Source organism: Notolabrus celidotus, chromosome 9 (assembly GCF_009762535.1).
Source record: "Notolabrus celidotus isolate fNotCel1 chromosome 9, fNotCel1.pri, whole genome shotgun sequence".
Taxonomy (NCBI): domain Eukaryota; kingdom Metazoa; phylum Chordata; class Actinopteri; order Labriformes; family Labridae; genus Notolabrus; species Notolabrus celidotus.
This window is the reverse complement of record NC_048280.1, coordinates 21,523,404-21,543,916: the sequence shown is the minus strand read 5'-3', so window position 1 is coordinate 21,543,916 and position 20,513 is coordinate 21,523,404. Positions and strand designations below refer to the sequence as shown.

The following is a 20,513-nucleotide window of genomic DNA, read 5'->3' as shown; positions in this document are numbered from 1 at the left end:
CCTCGCCGGTATTTGCTTGGTTTTTGGCGCCATCTCGCGATTTGAACAGATGGATTATACTATGGAATGCCAAACGGGTCACAATTTCACAAATTGCTCTGTGAAAGTTGTGTTTTTCCAGTCTGTTTGCCCCTTTGTTTCCTCTGGCTCTGCATAGGAGGTCACTGATTGTCAATTTGGAACACCTGGTCTCAGGTCTTTAAAAGCCTAGTGCCAGCATAGACTGTGGGTGCTCCAGTCTCCTCTCTCCTCTGCTGAACCAGAAGTAGTTACTGACCCACCATTTTATCTTGAGTCCCAAAGCTCTTTGGAGGAGAGAGGACAGAGGACGCAGGAGACTGATCGAGGAGCGCGGAAGTCTTTTCTCAGACAGACACGCCCCCTTATCAATACCTCTCACTGATTAGACGCTGCAGCGGCTCGGACTTCTCATAAACTTAACATCAGCTGAGTTTGATAGCAGAGAAAAGATGAACCTTATAACAGTCACTAAGGGTGCTCTGAGACAGATCATAAAACATACAGTTTCTATCAGTCTGTATGTGATGAGCTGAGATTGAAAGTGTTTGATGTTAGATTTTAAAACAAACTAGAAAGGTTGCATTTCCTGAAAGCAAATGCGTTGAAATGCTGAAGCTGAAGGCTGAAAGCTGTGAAACACAGCTGAACATGTGGAAGAGTAGTAGAAGTAGTTGAATTAGTGGAAGTAGAAGAAGTGGAAGGAGAGGAAGTTGAAGAAGTGGAAAAAGGAGAAGAAGTTGAAGGAGTGGAAAAAGTAGAAGTGGAAAAAGGTGAAGGAGTGGAAAAGGGAGAAAAAGTGAAAAAGGAGAAGAAGTGAATAAAGTGGAAAAATTAAAAAGAAGTTGAAGTGTTAGAAGTAGTAGCACCTATAAACTGCTTGACAAACTATGGAAATATCCTACTATGTGTTTGTGTGTCTGTGTATGTGTGTGTGTGTATGTGTGTGTGTGTGTGTGTGTGTGTGTGTGTGTGTGTGTTTGTGCGTTTGTGTTTGTCACTCACTGATGAGGTCATCTGAATCACCTGTGTGTGTGTGTGTGTGTGCGTGTGTTTGTGTGTGTGTGTGAGCATGCGTCTTTGTGTTTGTCACTCACTGATGCAGTCATTTGAATCACCTATGTGTGTATGTGTTTGTGTGTCTGTGTATGTGTGTGTGTGTGTATGTGTGTGTATGTGTGTGTGTGTGTGTGTGTGTGTTTGTGTTTTGAGGTCATCTGAATCACCTGTGTGTACGTGTGTGTGTGTGTGTGTGTGTTTGTGTTTGCATGCGTGCTTGTGTTTGTCACTCACTGATGAGGTCATCTGAATCACCTGTGTGTGTTTGTGTATGTGTGTGTGTGTGTGTTTGTGTTTGTCACTCACTGAGGAGGTCATCTGAATCACATGTGTGTGCGTGTGTCTTTGTGTCAGTCAGAACTGAGGAGGTCATCTGAATCACCTGTGTCTCTAACTGTCATTAACTGTTTCCAACTGTCATTAACTGTTTCCATTGTGATGGGACCAGCTGTGTAACTGCTGTGTGACAGTTGATTAAGAATGGGATTCATGGAGTAAATTAGGGTCTACATGTGCCAACACTATGCGATAACCGTAATAGCTATCAGAAAAAGGATCAAATCGTGAGCATCAGAAGACTCTGATGAACACAGTGATGTGTTTTTCATGTCTGTACAGTCAGAAATGTAGTCAGGGCAGCGAGTTAAGAAAAGTGAAACTTGTGCTGCCCTCCAGAAATGTTTAACATTACGGCAGATGGCCGAGCAGAGAGACTTTCTCTGACAGTTGGTGACCTGCTGGCTCAACTGTACGATCTTTTGCTTTGGTAACCTCTTTGACAGAAGCAGGAGAAGACAGGGAACGTTTTGATGTCTTATTTGTGTATGTGGAGTGAAATTTGTGGATATTATGGCAATTTTTCCAGAGGCCATGTCCCATCGTTTTTCCAGCCTGCCCACTCTAAGTTTTGAACCTCTCACTCTGCTCATCAGAGTTCCACCCCATACACACCAATGTTAAAGTGAGGGAAGAGCTGAAATTTGATGAATTTTTGAACAGTGAAATCTGTGAAACTGTGAAAGGTATCAAAGAAGTGAAACATGTGTAGATAGCTGAAAGTCTTGTAAACAGTTTAAAGTTTGCATGGAGTGTATAAGTGAAAGTAAGCTGAAGCTATGAGCTGTAGTAGTTGAAGAAGTTGAAGTGGATTTGAAGATTCCGCCCCATCTGTTTCAATGTTAAAATAAAGGTTGAATAAAGTTGAATAATTCAAAAAGTATAAGGGTTGAAGATGTGAAAAGATATAGCCTGCGAATGGTGAAGAAGCTGAATAGTTTAAAAGTTGAACGGTGAAAATCGGACAAAATTTGAAGGCTGTGAAAGCGGTCACGGAAGAAGAAAAATAATAAGTTTAAAGTAGAAGAACAATATGTTGAAATGCTCAGCATTTCAACATAAATACTGAACATAAAAGCAAAATCATAAATTCAATACAACAGAGGGTGTATTATGTTATATCTGATTGTTTTTGTCAGATTCACAGTCTAATAAAATAGAGAGTCTAATATCACAGATATAATATTAATGATCAGTTATTTCTCCTGTTAGTTTCCCTGTTCTCGTTTTCATCATGAAGAGAAGTCTGACAGTAAAGTTTGTCTGTTAGTGAAAACTTGTTATATTTCCTGTCAGGTTAATAAAGTTTCATATAAGGCTGATCATTAATGAGCACGGGTTTGAAAAGAGTTCCATGGTTTTTATTTTCCCTTAAAGTAAAACATAATTTAATTTGTTGTCCCATGTTGAGAAATAATTTTTTTGTTGTATTTTTTGAAAATTGAGGCTTAGGTTGTTTTAAGAAATGACAAGTACTTTTTTTTCTTAATGAAGTAATGTTACAAGTAAGATGAACAAGTCAGGAAAAAAATTACCTGGCTGCCTTAAAAAGATAAGTTGATTCAACAAAACACTTTGTTGAGCTAACATTTTAGACATGTTTGCAGAAGTATTAATTATAAATTGATCCAACAAAATGCTTAGTTCAGGCAAGTTACATTTTCATGTTTTTACAACTCAATATACCTGTAGAAACATGTTGATCTAATTAGTTTTTTCATGTTGTTAGGTTTGTAAAACTTAGAATTGCTGGTTGGTCTCACTAAAAAGGCTTGTCGATTAAACTTAAAGTATGAAGTGCACGAAACAAACCTCTGAAGTTAATATAAACAAATATAAATAAAGTGAATATTAATAAATGTTGAAATATAACTCATGGATGATGAACTCAGAGGTGAAAACATTTTAAAGATGTTCAGGAGGATACCAGGTTTGCAAACACTCGTGGTGCATGTCCTTACAGTACAGAGAGAAAGTAACCATATCTTATACATGTTGTTTTAAAATGAAAATTATAAATCTCAACAGACATAAAGCATAACATGCATATATTTTTATTTTTGTTCTGCTTGTTAAACATTTCTCAGTGAGACTAAGAGACGCTGTCCTCAGAGCTGGAGCATCTGAAGAGTCTCCTGAGCCAGCTTCTCTTCTTCTTCTTCTTGGTCTTAGCCACTTCAGCCATCCTGCTGTCGAGTTCGTCCATTCTGGTGGACATGTCTCTCTCTCTCTCCATCCACTCCTCAGTTTTCTTTTTCTGGGTAGTGTGGAGGAGCAGGACGGTGTTCTGAAGGGCGCTCCTCTCCTCCTTCCACTGCTCCTGTTGGAGCTGCAGCTGCTCCAATGCTTTCTTCTCAGCTGCCATGATTTCATGATTGACCTTCTGGAGGTCATGGAGCTGAGCGGTGAAGGAGGTCTGCATCTTTTTCATCTCCTCCTGAGCTTCTTCTTTGATCTTTTGTAGATCTTGCTCCACAGGGAGCGTCTCAGTGGTCTCCTGAAGCTGGTCAGTCTGCTGCTCCTGGTCCCTGTGAGTTCTTTCCCACATGTACTTGTTAGGAGCTGCCTTCTCCTTTACAGGGGTCTTCACACTCAGGGCTTGGTTCAGGACATCTAGCTGGAGCTTCTGCAGGTGGATGTTTATCTTCTGCACCTCCTCTGACATCCTCTTCTTGTCCTCAGTGCAGGGACCGAGCTCGGTTGCTCTCTTCAGTAAGGCAGCTTGTTCCTGCTGGAGCTTCCGTCCGAGGTTGAAGATGCCAGCTTTCAGTATATTGATTCTCTCCCGCTGCTCTATCTCAGCATCCTCATAATTGTCCTTGTCTCTGTCCTCGTTGGACTGAACCCTTGCAGTGCATTTCTGCAGGTCTTCATGAGCCGTCTGCAGCCGCACAATCAGCACTGAGGTATCTATTTCCTGGATCATGGTTGACTGGTCAGCTCTGGAAACCTGAGTGGCAGTGGTGCTTTGCCTCTTCAGTCTCTGCCTCATCATGTTGAGATTTAGTTCAGAGACTTCAGCTCTCTTTTGTGCATCTTGCAGGTTAAAGTGAGCCTTCTGCAGCTCGATCTTCATCTCACCCACTTGTTTCTCTGAAGCCACATGTCGGCAGTAATGCAGCTCATTAGCTTCCTGGAGCTGCTCTTTCAGACGAGCGTTTTCTGCCTTCAGCTGAGACAGTTCGTCCTCCTTCACTGAAGACTCAGGCTGGCAGCTGTGGTCTGTCACGCTTTTGTTCGATGCCTCCATGTTTCTCCTCCTCCTCTGGTTTCTATTTCTTCTGTCCATCACTTTAGTTTAACTAGAAGCGCCTGGAAGTAAGATTTGTGGATCAGTTTGTGAATGATCTGACTGGTTTGGAAAGGTACCGACTGGTAGTTAGACTACTTGAAGCGGTAATGAGGTTTTGGCTGAGATCTCTGGTATATACCCTGCAGTATTTTGTCCGCTGTGATGTCATGTCATTGTGATGTCACAGTCCAACTCTGCCACATCTCCACAGGCCATGAATCCCCATTAACACTCGTGTTAAAATGCCACGTACATCTGAATCAAACATGTGTGGTACAGGGGGCATTTGTTTTTGCAATGCATCCATGTTGTAGATATGATGGCTCAGAGTTCTACATACGTTTGTGTAATAAGGGGCATGGCTCTGTTTGCCAGAATGCTTAATGCCGGGTCTACACTCAAAAAAATATTTGGGGGATTTACTGAACTCAGTTATGTCAACAATTTCCACTAAACTGAGTTATGTTAGATTTAATGAACTAATAGTATTAAGATGGCAGTACCTGTGTTATGTACAACCAACATGACTGTATTAGGCAATTTCAAGACAATCTGGTCAACTTGGATTTAATTAATAGGTTAATGTTCAGCCAACTTAACTGACCAATATAAATTGTAGTTATTTAAAGGGGACTTACTTAACCCTAATATGTCTTCAATTTCCACACAGTGTAGTTAAGTAAATTCAAATCACACTACTTTGGTAAAGTGAAAAACATCATTTATTACCATTAAAACACAGTGTAAAGGTCAGCCGCTTGAGTATAAAATAAAGGAGACCTATAAAGACTGATTTGTTTCACCTTATTAACATTTTCCATATTCTTCATTGTTCTTCACAATGTTTTACAATGTTTTACAATGTTCACAAAAGAGTAAATCAATACAAAATCTGGCCCAATTCACTCAGTTGGCTACATCTGACCTATATGGCTGGTGATTTTGCATTTTCTTAATATTGTTAACAAATTCTCTTAAAAGACCAAACCAACAATGGGGCTCTATTGCACAAAGGAATAAGATATAAGGCTTTGACGACAGTGTCCCCCGAGGTATACCTCGGGGGATGTGGGATGGGGATCAGCACCTCTAAGTCTTAAGGCTGATTTATACTTCTGCGTCGCCCTACGCAGCAGGGGCTGACGCGGACATGAGCCCCTCATACTTCTGCGTCGGTGTGTCTGTGTCGCGCAGCAATTCTCCGCCGAAACGCCTGAGGGCAGTGCAGTCTCTCTGATAGCCGGTCGCCTGCTTCCGGTCCCGCTACGATCTCTGTTTACTTTTCCACATCGATTCAGAGCGTGTTATGTTAATCTACAGCTGATACATGTTGCTGTTTATCATACAGACATGATTACATGAAGAATAGAGAGGAGGAGATGAAATACACGGCCGATGTGTGGCCGATGTCCGGGACCCCGGAAGTGCTGTGAATGCGGGAAAGACAAAGCCGTCGAGCGGACCAATCACAGGGCTTGCGGTCCGCGTCGGCTCTACGCGTAGTTACATTTTGGAGGAGGTGCACGTCAGCTACGTGCGTAGGCCTCTGCGTAGGTACGGGAGCTACGCGGACCTACGGCGTAGGTTACGCCGTCGATTCGACGCAGATGTATAAATCAGCCTTTAGGCCATGGCTGAGGCCATGGAGCTAAGTCGGAAAAGGGTGGCTTGCCCTCTCTGGGTCGGAGGGGAGTCTTTGCCCCAGGCGGAGGAGTTTAAGTATCTTGGGGTCTTGTTCACGAGTGAGGGGAAGAGGGAGCGCAAGATTGACAGATGGATCGGGGCGGCGTCTGCAGTGATGAGGACGCTGTACCGGTCTGTTGCGGTGAAGAGAGAGCTGAGCCAGAAGGCAAAGCTCTCAATTTACCGGTCAATCTACGTTCCAGCCCTCACCTATGGTCACGAGCTGTGGGTAGTGACCGAAAGAACAAGATCGCGAATACAAGTGGCCGAAATGAGCTTTCTCCGCAGGGTGTCTGGGCTCGGCCTTAGAGATAGGGTCAGGAGCTCAGACATCCAGGAGAGGCTCAAAGTAGAGCAGCTGCTCCTCTGGATCGAGAGGAACCAGATGAGGTGGTTCGGGGATCTGGTCAGGATGCCTCCCGGACGTCTCCCTGGGTAGGTGTTTCGGGCACGTCTGTCTGGGAGGATGCCACGGGCAAGGCCCAGGACACGCTGGCAATATTATATCTCTCAGTTGGCCTGGGAGCGCCTCGGTATCCTCCCGGAAGAGCTGGTGGAAGTGACCGGGGAGAGGAGTGTCTGGGCTTCCCTGCTGAGACTGCTGCCCCCGCGACCCGGACCTGGATAAGCAGAAGAAGATGGCATGGCATGGCTTTGGAGACATAGGCAATTCTTGTTGACACGATTAATGAATTGTTTCTTTTGGTCTTTGTCTACAATAAGAAAAAAATATTGAAAATTGCCAGCCTTACCTTTCAACTCTATAACAACCATCAGCTGAACTGTCACACATTTAACAACTTTTATGACTAAATGGTACACACGATTCGATTACCTCCTAGAGCTGTTCTCTGAGAAAGCATTCTCAAAATCTCAAGATTTTTATGTCCCAGTTTCTAAATAAAAATGTGTAAATGGTATTATGGTGGTATTCTACTGCAGATATTTCACTTTATATCATAAAATATATTTATGTCCAACACTACATTTTACAGACATGCCCAATTAAAGGAAATTGAAAGAAATTTGAAACTTACGGGACCTGTACCACCCCAACACAGAGAAGCTACATATGAACTTTTTTTTTTTAATAAAAAACTGTAAAATCAGATATTTTATAACTGAAAATTTAAGTTTGTAAGATATAATTCAATTGGAACCTTTAAACGAAAAAAAGAATTTTCAAAATATAGATCATTTCAAACAATCTACATATAAAGGTGTTCAAATGTTATATGTTACGTCGGAAATACTCAAAAAAATTAAATAAATTAATAATAAAGTTAACAAATTATCTTTTTTTTCTCCCTGCCACTTCAGCAGTGTAAACAAAATCCTAGTGTGCAGTTTTGTTAATTTTGACAATACAAAACAAATAGAAAAATTCCGGGACTGCAACACATTTAGCAAGGAATGGACATTTTCAACACAGGGCGACGTGTTTATATCAACATGTTATGCTAAATAGATCACAAACAGTAACTGGAAATCTGGACGTTAATTTGGTGCCTATGATTGTTGCTCTATGCACACTTTTATTGTCATATGTCACTCATTAGGTTTCTCTCACCCTCATATTGTTGCCACAACCCTCAATACATCTCTTACTGCCCTCTAATTCACTCCAATTGCAGTGAAATGGAGAGAAAGACAAACTGTTATTTACCCCTGATCTAAAGAAATACAACCTCTCTCATGGTTTACCATCATTCTCTCCCCTTTTGAGAACATTTTGAAATTCTGTTAAAACATATTCAGACATTAATCATTTGAAACCAAGACCATTCCATTTCTAAGTATATCAGTTCAACCTGCACATCCAAAAAGATGTCTTTTCTGTTAAATGATTTGGGATAAAACCCCTGCTCCAAGCTTTTCTCTGTGCCTCTTTAGAGCGTTCAACAAAAGGTCTTTGATGCTCCACACTCCACTTGTCATGTCTTGTCTAAATTGTTCATTCAAACAGTTTGTTTTTTTAGCACTTGAGCCTTTGTTGAGAGGTGGGTGCCATCCAGTTCCATCACAAGTTTTTGTAGAACATCAAATGTGTACCTCAGGTTTGTTTGGTAGCTCAAGTCCAATGAGTACATGAGGCCAAATTAAATGGCGAGTGCACTTGCAATGTTACCAAGATCATGAAGCACTTCCACTCCTTCAATGATTATTCCAACATCTTCCAGGGGATCTGTAGGTTCTGCACCTTCCTTCTTTATGAGGAAGATTCCCAGGGTCGTCTGCTCCCTGATTGTCTCCTCGGCCTCAACATCCTCAAGACAGAACGAATAAACCTTCAGCAAAAACATACACACGCACACCAGTAAAAAATCTTTTTTGCTAATTGACATCTATCCAGCCCCCAGATTACTATCCCCCCAAACTACATTCAGTATAGGTCAGTCTTTTCTAGTTTAGACATTAAATGCTGTTGGTAGCTCGGTATCTAACCATGTCTATGAAAAACGCTTAACAAAAAGTTAAATTTGAGAAACTAAACAGCACAATCCATTAAGTATACCTTCAAAAACAGTCTGAAAACTGCTAGGGCTGTCAAATAACATTCTAAATTTGAATATATATTTTAGAATTGTAAAAAACACCAAGAAATTCAAATATGAAAATTAATATTCAATACTTAAAATATGGGTGAGTAGTACTTGCCATCTTCCTATATTTGTACTTTTTGAAACAGAACACACATTTTATTCTGTGATTTGCTGTAAATGACATACAATAGATCCAACAGGAGCAACTGGGGTAGAACTCTGGTTAATTCAAAAAGAGCCTTCCAGACAAAAAAAAATAAACAAACCTGAAATAAGCTCAGTGTCTGATTAGTATCAGATTAAGGATTACTCTTATTGTTACTTGCACCCCTTCATCAATCATCCTGTAAACAAGAGCTGCCACCCTCATGTTTAAAAGTTCTGTATCTGTTCTGTTTCTGTTTATATGACCTTGAATGAGCCGTCCAATCTGACTTTTCAGAATTACGACTGCTCCTTCCTAGACGGAAAACCCCTAAGTGCAACTCAAACAGAGCTTTAATCTAAGTGGTGCACAGGGCATACCTTTAAGTCGGTCATAGCTTTCAGCTCTAAGTTGGGTTACACCTAGACCTACACCCAGCTGGTGTACTTAACCCCGGGGATCATGATAATTGCCCCTAGGGTTGCATAAGTACAAAAAACAAACAAACAAACAAAAACAACAACATTCAAATAGGCTTAACTAAACCTCATTATAGCGTGTGCAATGGCAGCATGGCATGTTGTGATCTGGTCTGTCAAAGTGCCCAGCTCATTATTTTCAAGGTTGCCAGTAAATCATCCTGTTGCCTTAAGTAAACAAGCTTTGTCATGACAAAATAATGAGAAAAATAAGTTGAGATCTCATTAAAAAAATCTGAAATTAACTTATTATACAGGGAAAACCCTCATTTTTATCCTAAAATAACAAGATAACGAAGTCTAGATCTTGTGAAAATAAATGGATATTATTTTTTAACACAGAAAACAGAGCAGGTAAAATGTATGATTGTGTGTCTGCTTACAGCTTCTGTTCGTATTAACTAACTGGTGACGTTTTCTGACAGATTTCTGCACTTAAAGTTGCTTTTGGTAGTCATAGAGTAAACATCTGTTTAGAGAGAGGGACTTTGAATGTCAACACTATCCCTCCCAACCAGATTTCCTCTTAGCCCCCCCACATAGATTGGCGTGTGCAGTCATGATAGTGCCAGACTCATAACCAATCGGAGGACGTAGGGGGGGCCTCCTCTTAACCAATCAGGACAGAGGATTGGAGATTAGCTATGATTGGTCCGTCATAACGGGAACGAGGAGAATAATAACATTGCTTAATACAAAGGCATTGGAAAACACAGAGATTTCGCAATAGTCTCAAATTACTCCACTTACAGATGAGTACCGATGGGTATTATGACCTTTTCTCTGAACCCAGCAGGAAATAAGTCAATTTTTTTACACCATTTCTACCAACAGCAGCTTTAATTTATTATACAGGGGAAACCCTCATTTTTATCCTAAAATAACAAGATAAAGAAGTCTAGATCTTGTGAAAATAATTGGATATTACTTTTTAACACAGACAACAGGGCAGGTAAAATGTATGATTGTGTGTCTGCTTACAGCTTCTGTTCGTATTAACTAACTGGTGACGTTTTCTGAAAGATTGGGGCCCTTTTGCTGGGGAAAGCAGATAAGACATTCATAGACAACACCCACCACCCTCTCTACAACGTGCTGGTGAATCACAGGAGCACATTCAGCACAAGACTGATCCCCCCTTAATGCACCACAGAACGCCACAGGAAGTCATTCCTGCCTGTGGCCATCAGACTCTACAACTCCTCCCTCTGATTACAGAACAATATCCTGTACTCTGTGCAATCAGGGGTGCAGCAGAGCGTCTGCCCCCTGGTGGCTGGCTGCAGTATAGGTCAAAAAATCTGTCTCCCCATTCATTTGAATGGGAGAGCAGTCAATCTTTAAAAAATAAATACATGTCGTACGAATGTTTCTCACATCTGTATGCTGTGGTGAGATGTTATTATTTGACTGTTTTGTGTTCAAGACCTCTTTTTTCTGAAAAGTTTCTTTTTCGTTAGTTATTAGAGTTTAAAAAGGGGGGGTTTATTTCTGGGTTCGCTTTGATTCACAGCCGCCATAGAGGGAAACTTCAAAGGACACACAGCGTCTTGTGACGCTACGCTGTAGGGCAGAGCTTGTTACAGTGGATTCGCAGGCTCTGGCTGCACAATGGCTGCCCCCAGGAGCAGGATTTTTTTGCTTCAGAACCGTACAACAGGAAGAGGCAGAGCAACGCTGTCCATTTTATTTACAGTCTATGGTCACACTCTGCCTGGTTGAGTTCTGCATTTCCAGTATGGCTGCCGCCGTCGACTGGCTTCAAAACAGCTCTCAGGAACAGATGGGTGACGTCTCGGATACTACGTCCATATTTTATACAGTCTATGGTTTCTGTATATACTTATTATTAATCCAATTTACATTTTTCATTCGTATTTATATCTTATCTTATTCCTTCTTTCTTTTAATATTTTTTACTTTTTAATACTGTTTTTAAGAGCATTCTGTGACAACAGAATTTCCCCTGGGTTTAAGAAAGTATTTCTGATTCTGAAATTATGACCAGTTTGGCCTTCCATATAATTGGGGGCGTTTGCTATTGCGTCATTACGTCAGAATTCTGTTGACGTGGCCTGCCTGAGCGGTAGCATTAGCAAATCATCCGTAGCTAGCAGGTAGGGAGCTACCTAACTGAGAGCTGGTGAGATCGAAGATAATGGAAGAATGGATATAACTCTCAGGTCAACTGATTGATCGGTATTCATCACTTCAGGTAAAGGTAGTTGGTTATGACTCTCATTAATAATATAATGTATCGACCATGTAAACTGACTGATAACATAGGTTAACATTTCACACGGTACCCGCATTAGCCTAGCCTGTCAGATGTAAATCACTGTATTAACCGTGCTCTGTACATTTACTCCTATCAGTACACAGCAAACAGATCATTTAAGCCAATTAAGGGACGTGTTGCTATCATAGACTGTATAAATAGGTTACTATCGGTGCGTTGATGCTCCCTTTCGACACTGCTATCAACTTTATTTTGGCAGGATGAGAAATGTAGCGTTTGCTGTGTCGTTTATGGCTAAATGTGAGTTTTTATACCCTTCAACCTGGATACTTTTATCCACGCTGACTGTATGAAAGCTGCCAGGTACCCACATCCCACAGGGCTCGATACTAAACATAGTTGTGCTTGTGCTACACGTCTTGGATTGGTCGCTACTTACTTTGTTTTGTATAATCTTGACAACTACTATTTAGATTTAGAGTATTGACTTAGTATGAAGTATAAAATAACTGAGAGTTAATCTGACATTAACATTAATTTGTATTTGGTGGTGAGCAGTGACGGATAATGAGGCAGATAGGTTACATAAACAGAGGACCTTGACATCTTGGAAGACTGTACACGTTGCGCCTGAAAGACACCCTATCTTATCTGTTGTATCTGTCACTCGCCACAGAGATGGACTTTAGTTGGATTTTTAGTTTGCTGAAGATTGTATCAAGGGTAGAAATAGTGTGAGTGATCGTTAATGCTACCTGTTACGTGCAGATTTGAGTGAAAGGCAAGTATGATGTTGTATGGTGGTGTCATAAAGTTTCGATAAGCTAGCCTTCATGGAACAGACGTTTGAGTCTGTTACATGAAGGCAAATTATCATCAAGTAGGTGTGTCAAAACCACCCTTCTATTATTTTATGATGCATGATAATTGTTCTTTATATAGACATCCATTGTGATCGTGTGATTGTGAACACACAAATTCATTGTTCCTCAAATCCAAAATAGAATCTCCTTCCAGGAAATATTCAAAGACTGTTCTTTGAAAGAGAAGGGGCTATAACTTAAGAGGGAAGTTAAGATTAAAGATGATGAGTGTTCGGACCACAAGGCAAAGCTTTTGTACTTTTGGTGTAAAACTTTGGAACAGACTCAAAATGGAGCTACAGCAATGTCAGAACATAATCCAGCTCAGGAAGAGGTATAAAGAAGTAATTCTCATGAGGTACACGGAGGAAGACAAGTGTTGAGAATCATGAGGGGGTTTACTTTTGATTGTAGGTGTAAGCATGAAGATAGGATATGAAGATTTGTTTTGTGGGAAGAAAATAGTGAATAAAGGGGTAGGATTAGATAAGTTTTAACTTCTTCCTACTCCTTTATTCACTATTTTTTTTTTCTATTTTTACTTTTACATGTTCGAAATAAAGACATCAAATCAAATCAAAATCTGTTGTCCGGGCTGTTAATACTCGTTGACATCATAGTCATGTTTATATCCGACCCTTCCTGTCAGGATAAGGTCGCACGGGACTGTCTGTTTGCATCAAGATAGGATCAGAGAAGTAATGATAAATGTATAGCCATGCAGTGGAAAGACAAACAACCTCCTACAACAAAGAGATGGATTAATGAATTAACATTATGTATACCAAATGAGATGATAATGTACAACCTCAGGGGCAATCAAGGAGAGTTAAAAAAAATATATATATATATTATTATTTATTATTTAAAAGGACCATGCATATTAATTAACATTACTTTAAATCTGCCAGAGTTAGCCAAAAGGCTAGTTTACATCCGTAGCCCCTTGCCAGATGTTAAAAAGGCTCCCTAAAAAGATCAAGATTAAACAAAGATAAAATAGAGTAAAATAAGATCGAAATAAGAAAGTAGAGGAGAAACCAAAACACAAACAAACAAACAAAAAAGAGAAGAAAAGAAAAGTACAAATTGCACCATATGATTTAAAAATGACTAAAAGCTACATAAGGACATGATATGACAGTCTTTGAGAAAGTGTCCATGGACATAAAATACATGGAGCAAGACAATCAGAAAGCAGCAATGAGGAAATGTTAAAGAAGACACATGCAGACACAACAGGACAACATTTAACAGTGCTGTCCATATTTGCATCTGGGGTGACTTTCTATTATTCTTGGGAGACAGAAACTGTAACTCTACACTCTCCAGTTAGAAACACAAATACTGACAACTGACATAAGTCAAGCCTACTTTTCGGGTGGGTCGGGGCTGTCTTTTTGTATCTATGTACTGTATTTTTCTACAATAATTTTGATCCGCCCTCTGTTAAAAGCAAAACCCAATAAAAAGATTGTTAAAAAAAGAATCAGATAAGTAGTTCAAACTTGTTTTTGAAGTATGTCTGTGTTCTTTTTTTTAATGCAGTTAAGAAGAAAATGTCCAGTAGAAGTCAGCACTATGGGTTCCAGTCAGCCACCATGGTGCAGCCTGCCAATGGCGGTCATGCCTATCTCTTTGGAAACAATGGCTCGGAGAATGACCTGTCAGAGGAGGACGGGGAGAGCTACGAGCTGCGTCCACGTGGCAGAGAGAGACTGCGGAGGAGCACCTCTAGAGAGAGGATGGAGGATATTATCTACCTAACCAGAGACATACAGGAGGGGGACACTCTGAACAGCATCGCTCTACAATACCATTGTTCAGTGAGTCTGCACTTTGTATATGTGTGTGGATTAAGTCTTCTCTTTGGGAAATAACCACTCAACTCTCCTTTATTTACATGTTAAAGTTGCCTTACCCTCCATCCTACAGCCAGAGCTTCAACTAACAACGATTGTTTACTGCCAGATTGATTTATTAACCAGTTATTCTATAAAGTTGTTGAAAGAACTGATCAAACATTAACTACCTCAGTTGAAGTTGTGTCCTTGAATTTGCAAACTGTATCATTCTCAAATGATAAACATGTCTTCCTAAAACCTTTAGACTGCATTTTTAAATTGAACTCAAACATGTTCAAAGACAGCTGTGAAACAAATCTGATAATATTCTATCATGGGAACATTCTCAGAAAAAGGTGCTCTTTTCCTAACATCAACAAGATGTACTCTCCAATACTCTTAAACACCATATCCCTACATGCCATGAAACGCCTTTGAGAGTAAACCTCCCTCTGCTAAGAATGAAGGAGAAACAGTACTTATATGCTATAATGTTCCAACAGTTATAATTAAGTATTAATGACAGTATGAGGCAGTTGTTTGAGTTGTTTGTAGGATGAAGACCATAGAGTTGTCACCAGAATCTACATTTTAATCTGAAGTTTGAACTCATATTTCAAGCAGTTTGGCAACTTTTCTGCTTCAGTTTATCTTCACTGATCTCATAGCAAGGAAAGCTGTTTTCAGTGTAAACATTCTAAAACCTGTTTGATTAAAGCAATTGTTCTTTTCTTTTTTTGAGTTCCGTCATTTTATGCAATACTTAATTTTGATTGCATCATTTCCAGCATACTTTTGTCAAAAGTTCAGTGTAGTTCCTGTTTTATACACCTTTCTTTGCCATTCTATTTAAGTAGCTGCCTCAGAGTCCAGAATAATGAGATGAATGAAGAAATAAAATGACATGTTTGTCTTCTACCAGCATAGACAATTCTCATCTTTGTTATTTGCATTTTCAGGTGGCTGATATAAAGCGTGCTAACAACCTCTTGACAGAGCAGGACTTCTTTGCCCTGCGATCAGTCAAGATTCCTGTGAGACGTTTTAGTGTTCTCACCGAGACTCACAGCACCGGACCTCTCAAGCCTGCCTCCCCCTCGGGTGCAGGGCGCCTACCCCAGATCACCCCAGTTACCTCTCTCCCCACCGAGACATCCACAGACTCTTCTTCCTCCACTGACAGCGTTGAGGGCTTCCTCCTGGAGAAGGACAAGGACATTGAGCGGCTAGTGAAATCCACAGGTCCATCCCGAAGCAGCCTGAATGAAGTCGTGTCTTCTTTAACGCTGCAGCAACAGCAGCCACTGCTGGGGGAGGTCGAGTATAAACCAGTACAGAGAAAAGACCCTTACTATGGGGCAGACTGGGGCATGAGATGGTGGACAGCTGTGGCCATCATGCTGGTTGTTGGCATCGTCACTCCGGTGTTTTATCTGCTGTATTACGAAGTTATCATGAAAACAGACGTCGGCCATCACGGCATTCCTACAGAAGCAGCTGGGCACGCTCACCAGAAAGGAATAGAGGACCCTCATGTTGGAGAAGACAACCACGCTGGGGCTGGACCAGGACACCATGCTGGAAACGGGATTAATGGGGATTCCCAGGGACAGAGTTTGAACAAAGCAGGGGACCATGAACACAGGGAACATGAGAACACATAACAGAGTTGTTTTTCTAGACTTAATACATCAATGCAATCTGTCTGCCTGGGACAGCCACTTTATAGAGACTGGTAATTTTTTACGATTGAGAAATTAGGAATAAAATTGTGTCAACAGTCTTTTCTTGCGTCTGTCCATCTACATTTATATACTTTACAACCAGGAGTATAGATTCAGTGGAAATATCAGATGTTATGCTTGGTTGAACTTTTTCTACATGATGGATTAACTGCAGATATTTTGGTATCTTTGCTGCTGTATTCACTTTAAGCTGCACACAAACTATGTCCGAGGAGTTCAGAGAAACGCCGAGACAGCCTGCAGCAAACTTGCTGTCGCTCATTCTATGATGGTTCAGTGGCCACACTGTTAAGAAATCTACAAATGGTTAAAATCAACTGTAGATTTGGTTTTAGAGCAGATTTCAAGCGGGTTGGTCCGACTGTATTCTTCTTTGCCATAACAGACATTGTGTTTTATCCAGCTGGATTGGTTGGAAAACTGACTGCTGCCATTGTGTTTAATAGAGAATTAATTTATTTTAAGACTTTTAAGCATTAGCCTTTACTTACACCATCAGTATTTGGAGTTCCCAGTTGAATTATGTTGCTTAATTTCCATGAACATTGCTTGAATTTTTTTCTTTTCTTTGGCTTGCCTGGAGAGAACTGCATTTTTATTTTCTATTAAAAGAACCTCGTAGAGCATGGTGACAAAAATGGGAAATGCACAGTGTTCCCACAATGACTCATACTGTAATTAGGTGAAATTTTAGACTTTGACATATAGCCCTTTTATTTTACCATGTTGTTCACTTGATACTTTATGAAAAAGCAGTATGTGTTGTTGACAGTATGTGCCTTTTCAACCTGTGGAAATGAAGTCACAGGTTGGAAAAATAAATAACATCTATTTTGAATAAATTATTGCCAGTATGCACATAGTTTGGCATTTCTTATTTACATCAGTCTTAACGGAAAACTTGCATCTCAAAATCAGATAAAACAAAGCAAATACACATTCTAACAACCACGCTTGCTTAAATCACACTCAGTACGTCGCTTCACCGTCCATATTATCATCACTGCCTGCAGCAAAATCTTCACCATTGTCAAAATAGCTGTCGATGTAGTCATTTTCCTACAGGAAAAAAAAAGGAACATGGATGAAACCAAAAATCAACCCCCCCGTACAACAAATTTATCATATAAAAAGGTCAGGGCATAATTTGTAAACTCACCTCTTCAATATCTTCTTCATCATATTCTTCCTCTTCTATTTCCTCTTCCTCCCCTTCATTATTTCCTTTTTTCTTTTCCGTCTCATCGTCTGATTTGTCAGGATTCCCATCATCTTTCTTTGCTAGTTCCTGAAATATTGACAATAATATTAAATTACTTGTGTCTCTCTGAAGACCATGCCGTACATTATTAATGGTGAGTACATACACATCCTAGGTTGCTTACACTGCCCTGACTGTACACCTTTATCAAAGGAAACTTCATAAATCAGAAGGGGGGGAAAATAACCTTTTTTTTTTGCATCGTTATCAAACAATTAACAAACAAGTAAAGAAAAACTTACATCTAATTTATTCAGCACAGCTTCTGATTCTTTGAGTGATAACTTCACAGTTTTTTTCTTTGTGCCTGTTGGATTTAAACATACCTCATTCAGAATAGAAAACTCAGACTTATTAGTTCATTATGTTTTAATGTGTCGTCTTTAAAATACCTGGTTTAGCCCGAGGTTTCTTCTTCTGGGGCATCAATTCTTTTGGGAAAAGATTCCAGTCTAAAAAAATTTGACATACACACATTATTTTTTTAATAATATCTTATTTTTTCATTGACCATGCCACAGTGTGTTATGCAAATACCTGGAGTCCAGTCTTCATCCTCTATGTGTTTTTGCTTCAAGTATATCTCTGTATATTTCTCCACTACTGTTTCATACAAACAAAAAAAGTTATGTCAGTCAGCTCTCTTTAACAATTCACTCTCATAGTTAACAGTTTACAGTAATGAACAAAATATTGCTGTTTCTAAATCAAAGTGAGTTACTGTGTTTGATCAATCAAATATAACTCAAGTCAACATGTTTTATACAAAATGCCTACATGACTCATTAAACAGGCAAGCTTCGGACAAGATATTTAAGAAATAAAACACATTTACACATAGTTCTGTATATATTTAGCTTATCTGTGAATCAGAAGACTCAATAGTTGTATCAGACCATGAGAATCAAATGAAAGATAAGTTACGTAATGTAATATTATATTCTAACATGAATCTATCTCTCTCTCCTTTTCCCAGATATGACTATTATTAAATGTTTCAGTTCCTAAGTGCTGCATTACCCTCTCTCACAGCAGACAAATGCCTTACTGAAGCGTTTCCATCAGACATCAGGTTTCTAATGCACTCCTCCCCTCCTCACCTGCTTTATTGGAATCAGGCTTGATATTATGAGGTAGCCGCTGCATCGTTCCTCTCATCTCCTGTTTCAAGGCCAACATGTAGTCCTCCTCCTCGCCAGCCTTTAGCGGCACAGGCTTGAAGTCAGTGTTCTGCAATACACAAAGGGGCATATCTGGCTAAATGTTGAAAAAAACGTAACCTTCATTGGTACTTCAGGGTTTCCTCCAATTTTGGTTCAGAGCAATAATATAATTTAAGATACATCAAAATGGTACCAAAATATGACAGACAGATCCCACACAATCAAATACAGTCCAGACTACCAATTTAACACAGACTGAGAACTGACTGAGACTGAGAACCTTCACAGACATCTTGTACAGACCTTTTGGTAGATTATTCTGCCTTGAATTGTTGTGTGTCAATTGGTTTGTGGTGAGTAGACTACAATATTTTACCATCATTACACAGTGCCACAATCACTCTCTGAGCCTGTGTGCAAAATTAGGTCAAACAGACATATTTTAATTACCATGGGTACTGTATAGTGAGCATAGCATGCACAGAGAGTATGATGAAAAGGACTTCAGTCATTATTACCTATAGGTCTCCATCATTGTATCATGCAGAAAAGAAAACAAGCATCATGCAACAGGGGATTTATTTTCTGTCAGGAGGTGAATGGAAGACTGGTACTAAACAACAAGACAGTAAGGACAATAAATATAGAAACCTAAAAACTAACCTTAACAATTCTAAATAGAATAAAAATAAAAAATACTATCTGTACAAAGAAAGGTATAGAAGTACTTTTAAGACATAAATAGATGAATTAGCCTAAGCCAGAGTGCAAGTTTTAGTGGATGAATATAATAATAAAATATGTCAGAATAAATTACAATATTGCACATGGTTGTTGAGATAGTGCACTGGAAATCAAGGATTGCACATGTGTGTGATGTCTCACAGGAGTCTTAAGTGGTTTACTGTTGATTGTTCATGAGGGACACAACTCACACACTGCTTTTAAACTAGATAATGTCAACAGCACTGCATAAACATAGCTATATATATGATTTCACCCAACTCATTTGTATATACATTCAAAAACATCTGCTTTTTATGGCATGTACATATGTTTAAATACACATGTACATTGTATAACTTTAAAATGCTATAGTTGGAAGAAGTTTGAGCTCTTTAAGGCATATTCAACATGATGCAAAACTATACGCCACAATGGTGTGTGCGTGTGTGTGTGTATTTGTAAATGTGTAAGTAGTGGGTACTTACTGGAAACAGCGGGCTGGGCCCCACCCTGGCGTCTGGCATGCTGCCCCTGCCGATACCCAGAGCCTCGATGTTGAAGGTAAAGGCAGCTACTCCTCGACCCTTGCCTGCCATGGCTGCAGACCTCTGAGAAGTACCTGCAGCACAGAGTCCACATGAGTCCAGTCAACTCCACTGTCAAACACGTGGAGACCCCAACAGGTTCATGTAGCCTACACCAGCTTTTTATCGCCTTTAGACTGACTTTGCCAGCGTTTGAAGCAGTGGTGAGCATTGACACGACACCAGAGAGACATAGACAAAAACATCCGGCTTTAATACTCACTATGAGTGTTTTTTAGTTACTGCTCCAAATGTGGAGACCAGAAATCCAGTGTAATTTAGGACTATTTTGCAGCTTATCCTACGATTTCATTTTTTTTTTCTTATTTTCTTGACAATACGTCATCCACCAAGTTTCATCTATGGTTCGGCAGGTTTATAAAGTCTTGCTGTGGCTACTTTCATAAGAAAACCTTAATGAAAGTCTGAACAGCTTAGCTAACACCGGCGTGGAAGACCAAACTCTAGTCAGCAATAAAAAAATGTGGCTTTAAACTAGTCCCGCCTATCGATGACGTAGAAGGGGCGTGGTG

General features: G+C 39.9%; 2 protein-coding genes across 3 annotated transcripts; one reads left to right on the top strand and one right to left on the bottom strand.

Annotated features, from left to right (window-relative positions):
- Positions 1-11,624: 11,624 nt before the first annotated feature.
- Positions 11,625-17,104, top strand: lysmd3 (LysM, putative peptidoglycan-binding, domain containing 3). Of its 2 annotated transcripts, none has more exons than XM_034691424.1 (3): positions 11,625-11,770; positions 14,206-14,483; positions 15,461-17,104. In XM_034691424.1, exons 2-3 carry the CDS (start codon positions 14,217-14,219, stop codon positions 16,163-16,165), a joined length of 972 nt encoding a protein of 323 aa, XP_034547315.1. In that variant the 5' UTR covers positions 11,625-11,770; positions 14,206-14,216; the 3' UTR covers positions 16,166-17,104. The 2 variants fall into 2 exon arrangements, with proteins under 2 accessions (XP_034547315.1, XP_034547314.1); XM_034691423.1 differs by having other exon boundaries at positions 11,625-11,776.
- On the bottom strand, positions 16,925-20,467 carry polr3g (polymerase (RNA) III (DNA directed) polypeptide G). The gene is made up of 8 exons (XM_034691426.1): positions 20,204-20,467; positions 19,882-20,015; positions 18,608-18,737; positions 18,045-18,110; positions 17,900-17,959; positions 17,750-17,814; positions 17,406-17,534; positions 16,925-17,305 (listed from the first exon to the last, which is right to left on the bottom strand). The coding sequence occupies exons 2-8, from the start codon at positions 19,990-19,992 to the stop codon at positions 17,216-17,218; spliced, it is 651 nt and encodes a 216-aa protein (XP_034547317.1). The 5' UTR covers positions 19,993-20,015; positions 20,204-20,467; the 3' UTR covers positions 16,925-17,215.
- Between the last annotated feature and the right edge of the window lie 46 nt (positions 20,468-20,513).